This window comes from Brachyistius frenatus, unplaced genomic scaffold (genome assembly GCF_029030835.1).
Source record: "Brachyistius frenatus isolate BFR_SWC_R1_liver_20210118 unplaced genomic scaffold, ASM2903083v1 Contig_38, whole genome shotgun sequence".
Classification (NCBI taxonomy): domain Eukaryota; kingdom Metazoa; phylum Chordata; class Actinopteri; family Embiotocidae; genus Brachyistius; species Brachyistius frenatus.
In genome coordinates, this window is record NW_027210637.1 from 292,392 (window position 1) to 305,196 (window position 12,805).

At 42.8% G+C, this 12,805-nt stretch overlaps 1 protein-coding gene across 9 annotated transcripts in view; it reads left to right on the forward strand.

Moving 5' to 3' along the window:
* limch1b (LIM and calponin homology domains 1b) overlaps nt 1-12,036 on the forward strand; it is an 82,257-nt gene extending 70,221 nt beyond the window's left edge. For 5 of the 9 annotated variants that reach the window (XM_069701689.1, XM_069701690.1, XM_069701696.1 and 2 more), the window contains 15 exons: nt 210-545; nt 1,088-1,193; nt 1,326-1,420; nt 1,533-1,614; nt 2,250-2,324; nt 3,186-3,214; nt 3,928-4,041; nt 6,076-6,168; nt 6,328-6,492; nt 7,434-7,528; nt 7,983-8,159; nt 8,912-9,007; nt 9,830-9,938; nt 10,382-10,484; nt 11,540-12,036. In XM_069701689.1, coding sequence (XP_069557790.1) covers nt 210-545; nt 1,088-1,193; nt 1,326-1,420; nt 1,533-1,614; nt 2,250-2,324; nt 3,186-3,214; nt 3,928-4,041; nt 6,076-6,168; nt 6,328-6,492; nt 7,434-7,528; nt 7,983-8,159; nt 8,912-9,007; nt 9,830-9,938; nt 10,382-10,484; nt 11,540-11,565 — 1,701 coding nt within the window. In that variant the 3' untranslated portion in view covers nt 11,566-12,036. The remainder of the gene's footprint in view (nt 1-209; nt 546-1,087; nt 1,194-1,325; nt 1,421-1,532; nt 1,615-2,249; nt 2,325-3,185; nt 3,215-3,927; nt 4,042-6,075; nt 6,169-6,327; nt 6,493-7,433; nt 7,529-7,982; nt 8,160-8,911; nt 9,008-9,829; nt 9,939-10,381; nt 10,485-11,539) is intronic. The other 4 variants (XM_069701691.1, XM_069701692.1, XM_069701693.1 and 1 more) reach the window with 4 other exon arrangements.
* The last annotated feature ends 769 nt before the right edge of the window (nt 12,037-12,805 follow it).

Genomic DNA, 12,805 nt, shown 5'->3' on the forward strand with positions numbered 1-12,805 from the left:
CCTGTGGGTTTGCAAATTGATGGGAATAAAATAAGGAGGCTGGGTTTTTTTGTTCATTGTAGGTCATGGTGTTTCAGTTTTTTAGTCAGTCGGGGAGTGGGAACCCTGAGATGTTTTCTCGAGTATTTTAGGTTTCCATCACAGGATCTTCTTGAACTGTACAGAGCGTGAAAAGCAAAAACAAAACATGAAACCTCTCCTCTCTCCAGATCCAGGCGGACGGTTTTCTCCGAGTAAACGGAGACGTCGGAAGTGACGACGTTCCCACCGCGCCTGAGAGTCGAGGAAGGGAATCGCCTCCTGACTTCCAGGCATCCCCTTCCAGAGACGGCGCCGGAGACGCTCCCTCGGCGGCGGCCTCGGCCTCAGCGGCGGCGGCGACGGCCTCGGCCTCGCCCGCGCGTGCGTCCGCCGGAGGAGGAAGTCCGGCGTCCGCAAAGTCCGAGGAGACGCATCGTGGCACGGAGGCAGCGCCCGAGGGCACCCGAGAGGAGAACGTCACTGAGCATTCGGCAACACCCTGCCGACCCACGTCACTCCCAGCGGTCAGAATATGGATCTCTGATACCCGTTTTACAAATTAGATTTGAAAATGAAACCTTGAATCCAGTTGATTTCTTTTAGAAAATAAAGATTAGCGGTCAGTTTACAGACATAAACCATCTTGGTGGAGTCCAAAAGGATATTTATTGGATCTAGTTAAGGTTTATAAGCTCAAACTTGGTATTTCTTTAAAAAAAAAAAAAAACTGAATACGTTTTTCTCTGGCTGCACATCACTTTAAATCTCACAACATTTCTGCAGAAATCACAAAACTATTTAATTTAGGAGCCTGTCGTACTTTAAATTCCCTTTTTTCTTCTTCCAGCTAAACTAAATCTGTGACCTGCTTATATACTATATATTCAACACTTGTGCTGTAAATCTGCTCTTTCTGTTCAGTTGTATCATAATAACTTCTTTCCAGGCTTTTGGTGAAGTATTATTGCTATTCAGTGTCTTTAAGTGGTTTATATACACCGATAGGCTTCTTGATCTGCAGACTTCAGTTGAAGTTTTAAAAAAAAAAAAACCTGTATGGTCACAGGAGCTGCAGAAGCCACAGGAAAGCTTCGGGAAGCCTTCAGGCCAGAAGGCAGCTCCTCCAGAGGAAGAGGAGTCCAACGCTGCAGCTCAACCAACACCACCTGCAGGTCTGAGCTGCGTGCTGCTACACTGACACCTTGTGGTGGCTTTTAATAGGAGACTCTCGGGTTATTGCAATTCGTCAGACTGCTGTAATTTGTTTGTTTTTTTAAAGTGTTGTTGTGTGTGTGTTTTTTCAGAAGCCAAAAAAGAACATGAAAGGACAGAACCGTCGAGTGAAGCGCTCTCCAACGCTGTCCGGTCGGCGCAGCAAAATCAGCCCGTCACGTCGCAGGTGAGACTTGGAAAAAACCCTTTTGCGTATTTAAAAAGTCCAACCGTCAGCCGTCCGTCCGTCCCAACGGTCGATCTTAAAAAAAAAAAATTAAAAAAAAATCTCCCTGCAGACGAGAGATCACTCGGAGACGACGTCGAGCTCAGCTGCGCCGGGATCGTTCGGATTTCACCCAGCGGGGGAAACGACAGCAGGTGAATACACGTCGAGCATCCGCACACAAAAGCTCGCAGCTTCTTTTCCATACATCACCTTGTTTTTCTGAGTTTGATATCCCTGTGGGTGGCTGTTTTTCTTTTTGCCTTTGAACATGACTCTCTCTTTCTCTCTCTCAGATTTGCTGTTGTAATTTAAAAAGGGTTTTCAAAAAGGAGCCGGCACAAATCATCACTTCACTGTTTGTACCTCCTGAAGTGCTGATGATTTCTTATTGACACTTACAATTAAGTCCCATTTAGTGATTTGCAGGCGACAGGCACACAAGAAAAAAAAAATAACGACAACTTTTGCCTTGTTTTAGTGAGATTTCTTTCTTTTTGTGTGTTTATTAAGACTTTTTAAGTCAAAAGCACATTGACTTTCCACCAAATCTAGATTGCAGCCTCTTTAAAGACTTTAAAAATCGTTTATCTCCATCCCGCCGTATCACAGGAGGATTTACTGTGAAAACCTTCCTCAGTCTGACTTCTCTAATTCTCTCGGTGTCGACTCCAGCTCCTGGTTTTGACATCTGTCTTATGCCTCATCGTTTCCCTCCCTCCTTCCCTTCCCTTCCCAAACTTCCCTCTTTTATTCCCCTCCACCCGCACATTTGTTTATTTCGCTATAGAGTTTGCAATCAGTGTCAGGTGTCCGTTGGCAACCAGCAACCCTAAGTTACGCTGGGAGTTCTTCGCTGCGCCAGGTAAACCCCCCCGAACCCACCTACGTTCATGGAGATCATGTTTCCAACCCTGGAGCACAGGGTTTCCCTGCCGTTTCTCCAAGGGCTAGACAAAACAGCCCTGCAGTCCCATCCCTTGTTTGTTCCTTTTAATTTCCAACATTTTTGTGAGCCATCAGTGATGTTTTTCCCCTCGATGTGTTTTGAAGTTTTCTCATTTTTGTGCGACAACTATGCACAAAGAAACGGGTGCAGAGTTGTTCCAGCTGTCGCTCATCAGTGTGTCGTAAATTATCAGAGTTCCTTTTGATTTTGTCATCATGTTGTTCAGGGTGTTCGAAGGTCATTAAAATAAAAATAATATATATATATATACATGTGAAATAGGTCATCTTTGACTATGATGTGTTAAATTATGAGGCATTATATTTGAATGGGTGACCTACTTAACTTGTAGTTTCATGTTTCCCCTCGTGTGCTTCACGTTACTGGCTTTTCCACCAAAAGCTGCCACATCCTGCTGCAGTAGATCCACCTTAACCTTGTGATCCCTTCTACGCAGTGCAAAAGTGACATAAAAATGTAATTTATAGCCGGAGCTTTTCAACCATAAAGACTAAATTAAAAGCTAAATGTCACGAAAAGACACCAACTTATTGTTTTCTGTTGCTCTTGGTGGACTTCAGTTTTGTTACTCCGCACGTGTCTTTGTTTTCTTTCATCAGCATTTTTTTTTTTTTTACTCCTCAGGTTGTCAAACCAGTACTTGGCGTGTTGTCAGTTATCCCCCAAATATATATTAAAAACAGTTTGATCACCTGTTTCTGTTTGTTTGAATCGTATTTTAACGGATTTTTTTTTTTTTTTGTCCTTACTCTGCAGAAGACGCTGAGAAGGATCGCCGTGGAAACGTGAGTGCGATCGTTTTGACTGAAAAGCCATTTTTAAGGCTTCTCATCTGGCTTATCACCTGCTGTAGTGCAGTGGGTATCAGTTGTTTCGTTTTTTTAAGTGGAAAAAGTACACAAAAAAAACACGTCATATAAACCAAGAAAACAGCAAGAATGGCTGCATGCAACTGTTTCAGCTGCAGCGTTTGATACTCACACTTTTACATACTATAACCTGTATAATTAAACCAATACTTTATAAATATGAATTAATGTCACCGTGCCATTAAGCGGTTTGCATATTAAGTCACTCGGCATCCGTTTTTTTTTTTTTTTAGTGCGGTTTTAGCTTTAGCTGTCGACTTTCTGTAGCGCGCTCAGGACGCACAGAGCCGTTGCATGCCAGATGAAGATGCTGTAGTCGATGGCCGAGACTTGCTTTCTCTTTCATTTTCAGCTCATCTCTCTCTCTCTCCCTGTCTTCTCTCTCCTTAGTAGGAGTCCTTTGGCTAGCATTGGAGTAGTGCTGTTGTGGTAGACCAACTATTTCTGTCTCCTCCCTTCTCTTCTTCTTCTCTGTGGTGGATGTGTGTGCACTTTGGTGTTGATCCGAATGTGCGTGAATGTATGCATGAATATTTGTGTGTATTTGTGCATGTTGGTGTGTGTGTGTGTGTGTGTGTGTGTGTGTGTGCGTGTGCGTGTGTGTGTGTGTGTGTGTTGGGGTCTATCAGGTGTCAGTCCCGGTGTTGCCCCAGGCCAAGCGGGGCGACCGCTGGTCTTGGGACCCGGATGAGGAGCGAAAGCGTCAGGAAAGGTGGCAGCAAGAGCAGGAGCGCATGCTGCAGGTACACAGCGCACCTCCAGGGGGTGAAGCATGGCGCATGAGTCTGCAAGATTTAAAGACAAATACATTTTTTTTTTAAAAAGAGGGAGGGGGCGGGGTTCAGCTTTGTTATGGAGCTCAGTGTGCAGCGCGAGGACTTCTAGCTTTAAAAAGCTGTTGCGTTTTTAGCAGATGTGTCTACCAAACAAGTTCTCAGGAAAGAAATAAGTAGAAAGGACAATAATTTGATATTATATAATATAAAGAATAATGTTAATGCATGTGTGAAGCTGCAAACTGGAAGCTATGAAGTTTGGGAGTCAACATATATAGTTTTATTATTCTGTTTTTGAAGTAATTTGGCAATTTAACAGCAGGTGCAACTTTTATGCAGCTTTCGTGAGATTTTAAATATACATGTATGAACAGTAGAAAATATATAAAGCGTCTTTCTTCGAGAAAAATAGGTTCTCGGAGGATCTGTGCTGACGAGTTGGACTTTTAACAACTAACTTTCAAAGTTAGAAACTCACCAAAAAAAAAAAAAACACAGGAAATGAGACACTACAACTGAGGCTCTGAGTCTGGGAGCTTGTTATAAATATGCAGTGAGTCGCTGTCAATTCACCAAATCCATAAAGTGAATTGCTGCTTTTCAAACCCCTGAAAAAATCAAACCAAACCACACAGCTGCACAGTCACTGACTTGCTCTGCTTAAAATAAGATGGACGAACTGAATTTCATCGCTACTTCCAAAGCTTGCCTCCATATTTGTTTTACACTGCCACATCCTCCTCCTAAAGCCCCCCCCACCCCCCCACCCTCCCCATAACCCCCAGGCTGCTTCTACGCACACTTCAACCACTAGATGGCGATGTTGTGCAGCGGAAGAAGAACCTGCCCGGAACGGGTTGATTCCTTCACCGTCTCCATCTCACGCACACACACGGAGGCAAAGGATTTTTGTCCCAGATTTTTTTTTTTTTTTTTTTTTTTTTTTGCTGCTGTTGCTGCTGCCCAGATCACCCTCTCTCTCCTCAGCTGGTGCATCTCAGGCTCACGTATGTTCAAACATTGAAAGGATTTAGGGGGCTTCACCGTGCTCATCGAACAGTGCTATCTCGAATAGACCTCTTAAAACACAGATGAGAGACAGATTTCTCTTCGGGCCGGTTGTTGCAGGACTCTTTGAGATGAGATTTGCTCTCAAATGGATGAATGTCTGGTTGCGTCGACGTGCTTCATTACCCGCTGCCTTCCCTGGTTGTTTTCCCGTGTCGCCGCTGTGCCTCGATCTCTTGTCTGTCATCTGTCTTGCTTAAAACTGCCGCCTCTCTAAATCTTTGATTTTTAAGCGTGGCCTTCTTGAGGGGTTCCTACGCAAAGTCTGGAAAAAAAAAAAAAAAAAGTCATCTCAAATGTTATAGAGGGATTTTGTCTTTTTAACGACAAGTGCAAATGAATGAAAAGTAAAAAAAAAAAAAAAAAAAAAAAAACGTAAGACAGCTTTATGGGATGAAAATTGTGTAGGAACCCAAAGGCTTCTGCATGCTCTGCTTTCTGCATTTTGTCTGCACTGCCTGCTTTTGGTCTCTTTTTGTTTGCTTTTTTTTGTTGTTTTTATTTTTTTATCCTTAACAAGCAAAAATATCAAATCTGAGTAAGTGTTCAGTCATAACAGGAAGACGGGAAGCTGCTTTTGCCTTCATTTATGTCTCTAGATCAAGGCTCATGTTTACACACAGTCTTACATGGAAATCTTACATGGTCTTCCAGTCTGTTTTTGAAACCGAATTAAACAACGAGGAGAGAATTTTATCACCGACTGTTTCGCTAAACGAATGAAACCTTTTAGAAAAGTCTCTCGAGGCCCTTTTTGTTGTTGTTGTTGTTGTTGTTGTTCTTTTTTCTTCTTTTTTTTTTTGACGCCAGATAACTTCTGCGCATCGTCTCTTCTTCTCCTGCCAAAAAATATCCACGTGCAAGACAGTCTTTAGTCTCCCTCTTTGTTGAGGCCCTGTGCTGTATGTCGTGTGTCTGTTGCCACGGTAACAGGAGAAGTACCAGCGCGAGCAGGAGAAGCTGAAGGAGGAGTGGGAGAAGGCGCAGAGGGAGGTGGCGGAGGAGGAGAAGAAGTACCACGAGGAGGTGTGTGTGGTCTTTTTTTTTTTTTTTTTTATGCTTGAGGTGTTGCGTCTTTGCATCCGCGACCGCACCAGCGAGGTGGTTTTGTTTTTTTTCATTATTGTTATTATTATTATTATTATTATTATTATTATTATTCACCGACACTGTCATCACCCACAGGAGCGAAGGATACTGGAGGAGACGGTGGCGCCTCTGACCCCCCGGTCCTCCGCCCTGCCCTCCCCCAGCCGAGGGGAGCTCTCCTACACCTCCGAACCGCAGCACACCATCGTCCGTTCGCTGGCGGACTGGGAACGCAAGCAGGAGCTGCTGGAGAGGCAGTCGGTGAATAGCTCGTCCGTCATGGACAGTTACTGTCAGATGTTTGCTTTCCTGCCGTTTTCAGTTCAGGGGAGGTGTTAAAGACATTTTCTGTGTGTTGATAAAAAGCCATTAAAAAGACCAAAACCCACAATGATCCTGCTATAACAAGTCTGATTTAGCTTCTTCCTCGTGCAGTTTTTTTTGTGTGGTTTTTTTTTTATAACCAAAAATATGGGCAGTATAGTTTATTTAGAAGAGGCTCCACAGACTAATTCCTGAGTAGTTCCTGCGAGGCAGAGGTCATTGCACATGCTCAGAAAGACAGACGTGCGGTTCTGTTTATCTGCTGATCATCACGCACCCGCTAACAATATGAACTTACGGTATACCTGATGCACACGAGGAGAAACTGTCAGAGTTTGAAACTGTGACTCAGAGAACTGTGCTTTCATTAGCCGGAGAAAGATGCGCAAGACACCTGATCGGAAGACCAGGATTCATTTTCATGCATCAGAGACTTTCCTCAGGCTGGAAAAAATAAATAGAATAATAATAATAATAATAATAATAATAATAATAAGACAGAATAACGCAGCATCGTAAAGGAGGAAAAGTGGGTGATTGTTGTGGTCTGGACGTTGCCACAATTGTTTATTGTTTATGACTGTTTTGTGCCCATATTTTTCACACTAAAAAAAAAATCATGTCATGCTCATTGATGTTTTTGTTTTTTTTAATTATTGGACAAGTGAGCACTGTGGCGAAAAAAATAAGCAAAATCAGCCTTTCAATAGATGATATATATTAGTAAAGTTAATTCTTTATTATTCTTTTCACTGGATTTTTTTTTTTTTTTTTTTTGGACAACAAGAAAAATATAAAAATGTACTCCTTGAAAATCACGAGTGGACACTGTGGCCGTTCAACTTAACTGTCTGCTGTTTTCTGATTGGTCCACACAGAAGGGGAGCGCAGAGAGCGTAGAGTGCAAACGGAGAGAAAACGACCGGACCAGTGACATCAGCACGGCTGACGACAGCATGAAAACAGGCAGGAGGTCGGTGAACTGAGTCTCGGAGCAGTAAATGTTGCATTTCGGCAGAAAGTCTGAATCCACGGTGGCTTAAAATGAGATCCAGGAGTCTCGCTAGTCAAAACACCGATCTTTATTTGGCCCCTTCGGTATATTAAGAAGTAATGAAAACCAACGGAGCATTCAGATGAGTGGGAAGGTTTCGTTTTTATTTGATATGGGAGCCATATATATTGGGATATTTATCAAATAAAACCCATCAACCTGGAAAAAAAAAAAATCTGGTGTTATGTTCAGGTTTGATGGACAAATAAACATTCAAATATGATCAATGAGTTTAATGGGCCTCAACTTTTCACATCTATGAATTAAGATGTAAATCTTCCTCGTATTTTTTTATTTTTTTATTTTTTTTAATCTGAATTAGGTTATTGTATTTTCTTTTGTGTCTTTATCTCTGCTCCCTTTCGATCCTCAGCCTGGTGAGTCAGAGCAGCAGCCAGGCGGAGGTGCACGCTCACAGCCTGCAGAACGGCCAGAAGCTCCCACCGGTAACGGCCAAATCCTCGACTCCGGTGAAGCAGCAGCAGCACCAGCAGGAGCAGGAGGTCCCGGCGGACGGCAGCAAAGCCAGCCGGCCCGCAGGAGACCGGAGGTGTGTGAAAGTGTGTTTGAGAGGCGAAAACAGGGCGTCGGTGAAGGCGCTGCCACAAAAATCCTGAATATTAGTAGTCCGGAGCTTCTATTTCTCTTCCTCCAACATATGAAGGTGTGGATTTGAAACATGTTGCAGAAAGGTAATATGGGGAAAATGTGTTACTTTAATGTCAAACATTATTTTTTTACTTTTATATTTGCCGTTATGCACACGTTGCATTTATTAAGGCAGAACTTGTCTTGACACATATTCTTTTAAGTGTGCTGTCCGTTCCAAAATGTTTGCATCCACTATTTATTCAATTGTGTTGATAATGTGACTTCAAAATGCTGCTTCATTCACGACACTTTTAATTTGACATAAACATGTTCATCTACCTTCACGTTTTATATTTTATTCCTTGGTTTAAATACACATTTTAGAAGACCAGGATAGGAACCAGCAGAGAGCTCTGCAGAGAGTGGATCTTATAAAACCTCCAGTTCACCAGTTTGGCCAGCAGGTGGCGTCTTAAACCTGTATTTGTCCTCCACAGTCCACATAGAGTAAAAAAAAAAAAAAAAAAAAAAAGTGTTCAAACAGCCATTGGAATCATATACAACACATAACACCGCATTTTAAAGGATAAACGGAGCGGATCAGACTGCCGCTCAGGCTTCGGATTGGTTCCCGTCTAGACACCGGCGGCCAATCGTGTCGCTTTTTATCTGTGAGTCGTCATCGTGTTGCATGTTGCTGTCCGTTTCCAGGAGCGGCCCCATTGATTATAAGGCGGGCCGCTGCTCATCAAAGCCCCCCGCCGCATGCCCGTCACTGCCAGACACGCTGCCGCCGCCACCCAACAGGTATTGCATCACAAACAGCCCACACGGAGGGGAGGTGGGGGAGTGTGTGTGTGTGTGGTGGTGGTGGTGTGGTGGGGTGGGGGGTACGAGTTCATTTCTGCAGTGTCATTTTTTTGTTTTTTTTTCGTGCTTCGCCGCCTTCGTTCGCTCCTCCACCCGCCTCATGTCGTGTGCCACTGCAGCAACTCGCTTGGAATTGCAATGTCGTGAAAGGAAGGTGGAGTTGAGTAGAAGTAAAGAGGTTTAGTCGTTAATCTGTGTTGTTGTTTTGTTTTTTTCCAACGGTTCAGGGAGCACATTCATAAACGCGGCTGCGAACGGCCCGGAGTTGTCAAAACTGTCCAAAAAAAATGTTCATGTGCTATTCTTTCAAGATCAGATGCGATTAAAACGCTATTAAGAGCACAAATGAAAGATGGCACCAAGAAAGAGACGAGAAAACATTACAGTACATGGAATCAGTGATCAGATGGCTTCCGTGCATCGATGTCGGGCACAGACCCCGATGAGGATCCATAAAAACAAAGAACTTGGAGACAAAAGCAGCAAGTACAGCTAACGGACACGACGTTCATTGCTCTGGTAGAAATGTAGAGGACGTTATCCGATATGCAGGTCAGGGATTTTATATTTTGGGTGTCAGCTGTTCTGGTCGATCAACAGCTTTCTTAATATTCCTAATTCAACAAAAGCACTTTCGAATAAACTGCGTATTAACTCCGCCTCTTGTTGATTGTCAAAGTAGCTGAAGTGACGTGACGGACGGAGATTTCGTCGTTTACGATCCCTTTCTGTGATTCTCGGTGTCTTTCCCTCCTGCAGGTCCGTCAGCGGGAAGAAGCTGTGCTCCAGCTGTGGTCAGCCGCTGGGGAAGGGGGCGGCCATGATCATAGAGACCCTCAGCCTCTACTTCCACATCCACTGCTTTAAGGTCGGTGAAGAAGAAGAAGAAGAAGAAGAGTCTTGATTGATTTATTTATCAAACATTTTGACATGGAGCTCCGTTATTATCCCCAAAAATATAAACCCAGTTTATTTTTAAGTTTGTCTACGTGTCTGGTTCTGCTGCTGAAGTCCACATGAACTCACCAACTGAGTGACGTCTCCTTAAAACTACACTAATGGTTTAATGAAACTACAGGCTTTTTAAAAATCTATATATTAAACGCAGTCCATCTTAAAAGACTTAAATATTCAGTGAGCTCAGATGGTTTTGGTGTTTTTATGGGTTTTATTGACAGTTATATATATATATATATATATATATATATATACAAAACAACACCAGGCTTATCATTGAAGATACACGTGTAATATCAGTGACGTAACTATGGTTTATTAATCTTTAAAAATTGTTCCTGTGTCGCTCTTCAGTGTGGGGTGTGCAAGGGACAGCTGGGCGACACGACCACGGGGACGGACGTCCGGATCAGGAACGGCCTCCTCAACTGCCACCAGTGCTACATCCGCTCCCGCTGTGAGTCACGCGCGCGCACACACACGCACACACACACACACACACACGCACACACACGCACACACACACGCACACGATCTCTCGCCCACGTCGCTGTCCTGCGTCCGTACCAATATTTCCATCCATCCATCAAAAAAACACGAAAACAGTAAATCGTGGCGGCGGTCAGATTCGACTTCTTGTATTCTCAAAAAAAAAAAAAAAAAAAAACACGTCGGCCGACATAATTAATATCTAAAACTCCCCAGAAATAAAGAACTGCGCTGTAACATCGGCCTTACACAGGACAAAAAAAAAAATCGTAATCATTTTATACAAAGACAAAATAGGAGAGAGATTATTCTCCCTTACTGTCGGTCGTATTTCATATTTTCATACATGAATATATGCATATTTTAATAACGTGAGCCCCGGCAGTGAATAACACCATGAACCAAGCGAACATAAAAAAATAAAATAAAAAAAAAAAAACCACACACAAAGCTTATTTTGATTTATTGTTTTCAAAGTAAACTTGACACTATTTTATGATTTAAAAAAAAAAAAAAAAAAAAAAGCAGGTCTATTTTAAAGCTTCCAGTCTTTATTGCAGCCCCACTGTGAGGCTGATAAGACAAGCGTATTTTAATATGAAAAGCCTCCCAGTGCAGCTTTAATAAAGGCGTGTCAGACACGCTGAAGCTGACGCTGCGCTCGAGGAGAGGGCGACGAGGGCGCCGCCGACTTTTCCCGTCGCTGAAGCTTTGAAGCGGCTCGTGTTTCAATAACCTCTCAGCGGCCGTTATCGTTCGAGTATCAGGAAACCGCCGAATCAAATAAGAGCCTCTATCAAAACAAGATTCTTGAGTCTTTACCTCAAATTAAGAAGGTTTGGAGACGCGTGTCTTTGAACTTCACATCTCAGAAAAAAAAAATCAATTGTGGTTTTCAAAAAAAAAAAAAAAAAATATTGTGGTGTTTTTTCTTTCTTTCTTTCTTTCTTTCTTTCTTTCTTTCTTTCTTTCTTTCTTTCTTTCTTTCTTTCTTTCTTTCTTTCTCTTTTTTTTCCTGTCAAGCGGCCGGACAGCCAACCACATTGTGACGCTCGACCGAAAGGCACAAGGTTCATGGACGAAACCCCCCACCACCACCACCACCACCACCACCCCCCGCACCACCTCATCCCCTGTTTTAAACCCGATTATCTGCAAAATCACGTCCTCCACGGCGTGTCGGGGATCTTTGCATCTTCCGCAGCTCGATAACCATCGAAAGATTCATCACGTGGGGATCCGGGGACGGTTTTAAAAAAAAAACAACAACAACAAAAAAAACAATATATATTCTTCGTGTTTGTGTCATCTGATACGAAAATCTGGGATTTGATTGGTCCTCACGCGACCACAGACTGTGTTTCATCATCATGCAGTGAGTGAGTGAGAGAGAGAGAGATCGTTCTGAGGCGGCGGCGGCGGCGGCGGCGGCCATGCTGGAGAGAAAACACGATGACATATGAAGACAGTCGGCCGTGTTGATGCCCTGTAAGAACAAAACACTTAAAAAAAAAAAAGAATTTGGTGTTCAAATCTTTTGGTTAAGTAGAATCAGATTCTGTTTTCCTGGTTGGGGAAAAAAAAAACAGGAATATTTACCATTCGGTTCCATATGGTGGAGATGCAGTATATTACACCGCTTGTTTTTGTTTTTTTTATCATTTAAGAGAGATTTCCTTCGTTTTGAGCGTTAAGAATCCAAAAACTGGAAAGAAAAACCAACACATTATCAGGCAGCTCAGATTGGACTTATCAGAAAAATCAAAATCATTTTTTTGCCCCTCAAATGAAATAATAAACTAAAACAAAAATACACTAATTTCATGTAGAAAGTGCAATAAAAGTCACCATAAACTTGCTATCGAGACACAAATAAAACACACGGTAAGTCTTTTTTTTTTTTTTTTTTAACCCCTTCGGCCCACAGCGACCTCTCATCGTCTCGTGTTCTGTGTACACAATAAAAATTGAGCTTCTTATATAAAGACATAGTTTGGATGTATAGGTTCATCTTTAGGGGAGATAACAGGACTCGTGAGCTGTTTTCTGTGCTTTTTGTTGGGGGGGTGGGGGGGGTTGTCGCAGCAGGTCGGTTCGTCGTCCCATCTGTCAGCTTGGAAAGTCGAGACTTTAATGTGCCTTAGGAAAGCAAGCAAGGTGATGCAGGAAACGAAGCACCAGCTTTGTGGCGTTTCGTTTTTCTTTTTTTTTTATTATTATTTTTATTTTTATTTGATTTTTTTTATTATTTTTTTTGTTTGTTTTTTGGGGGGGGGTGCAGGGAGGGAT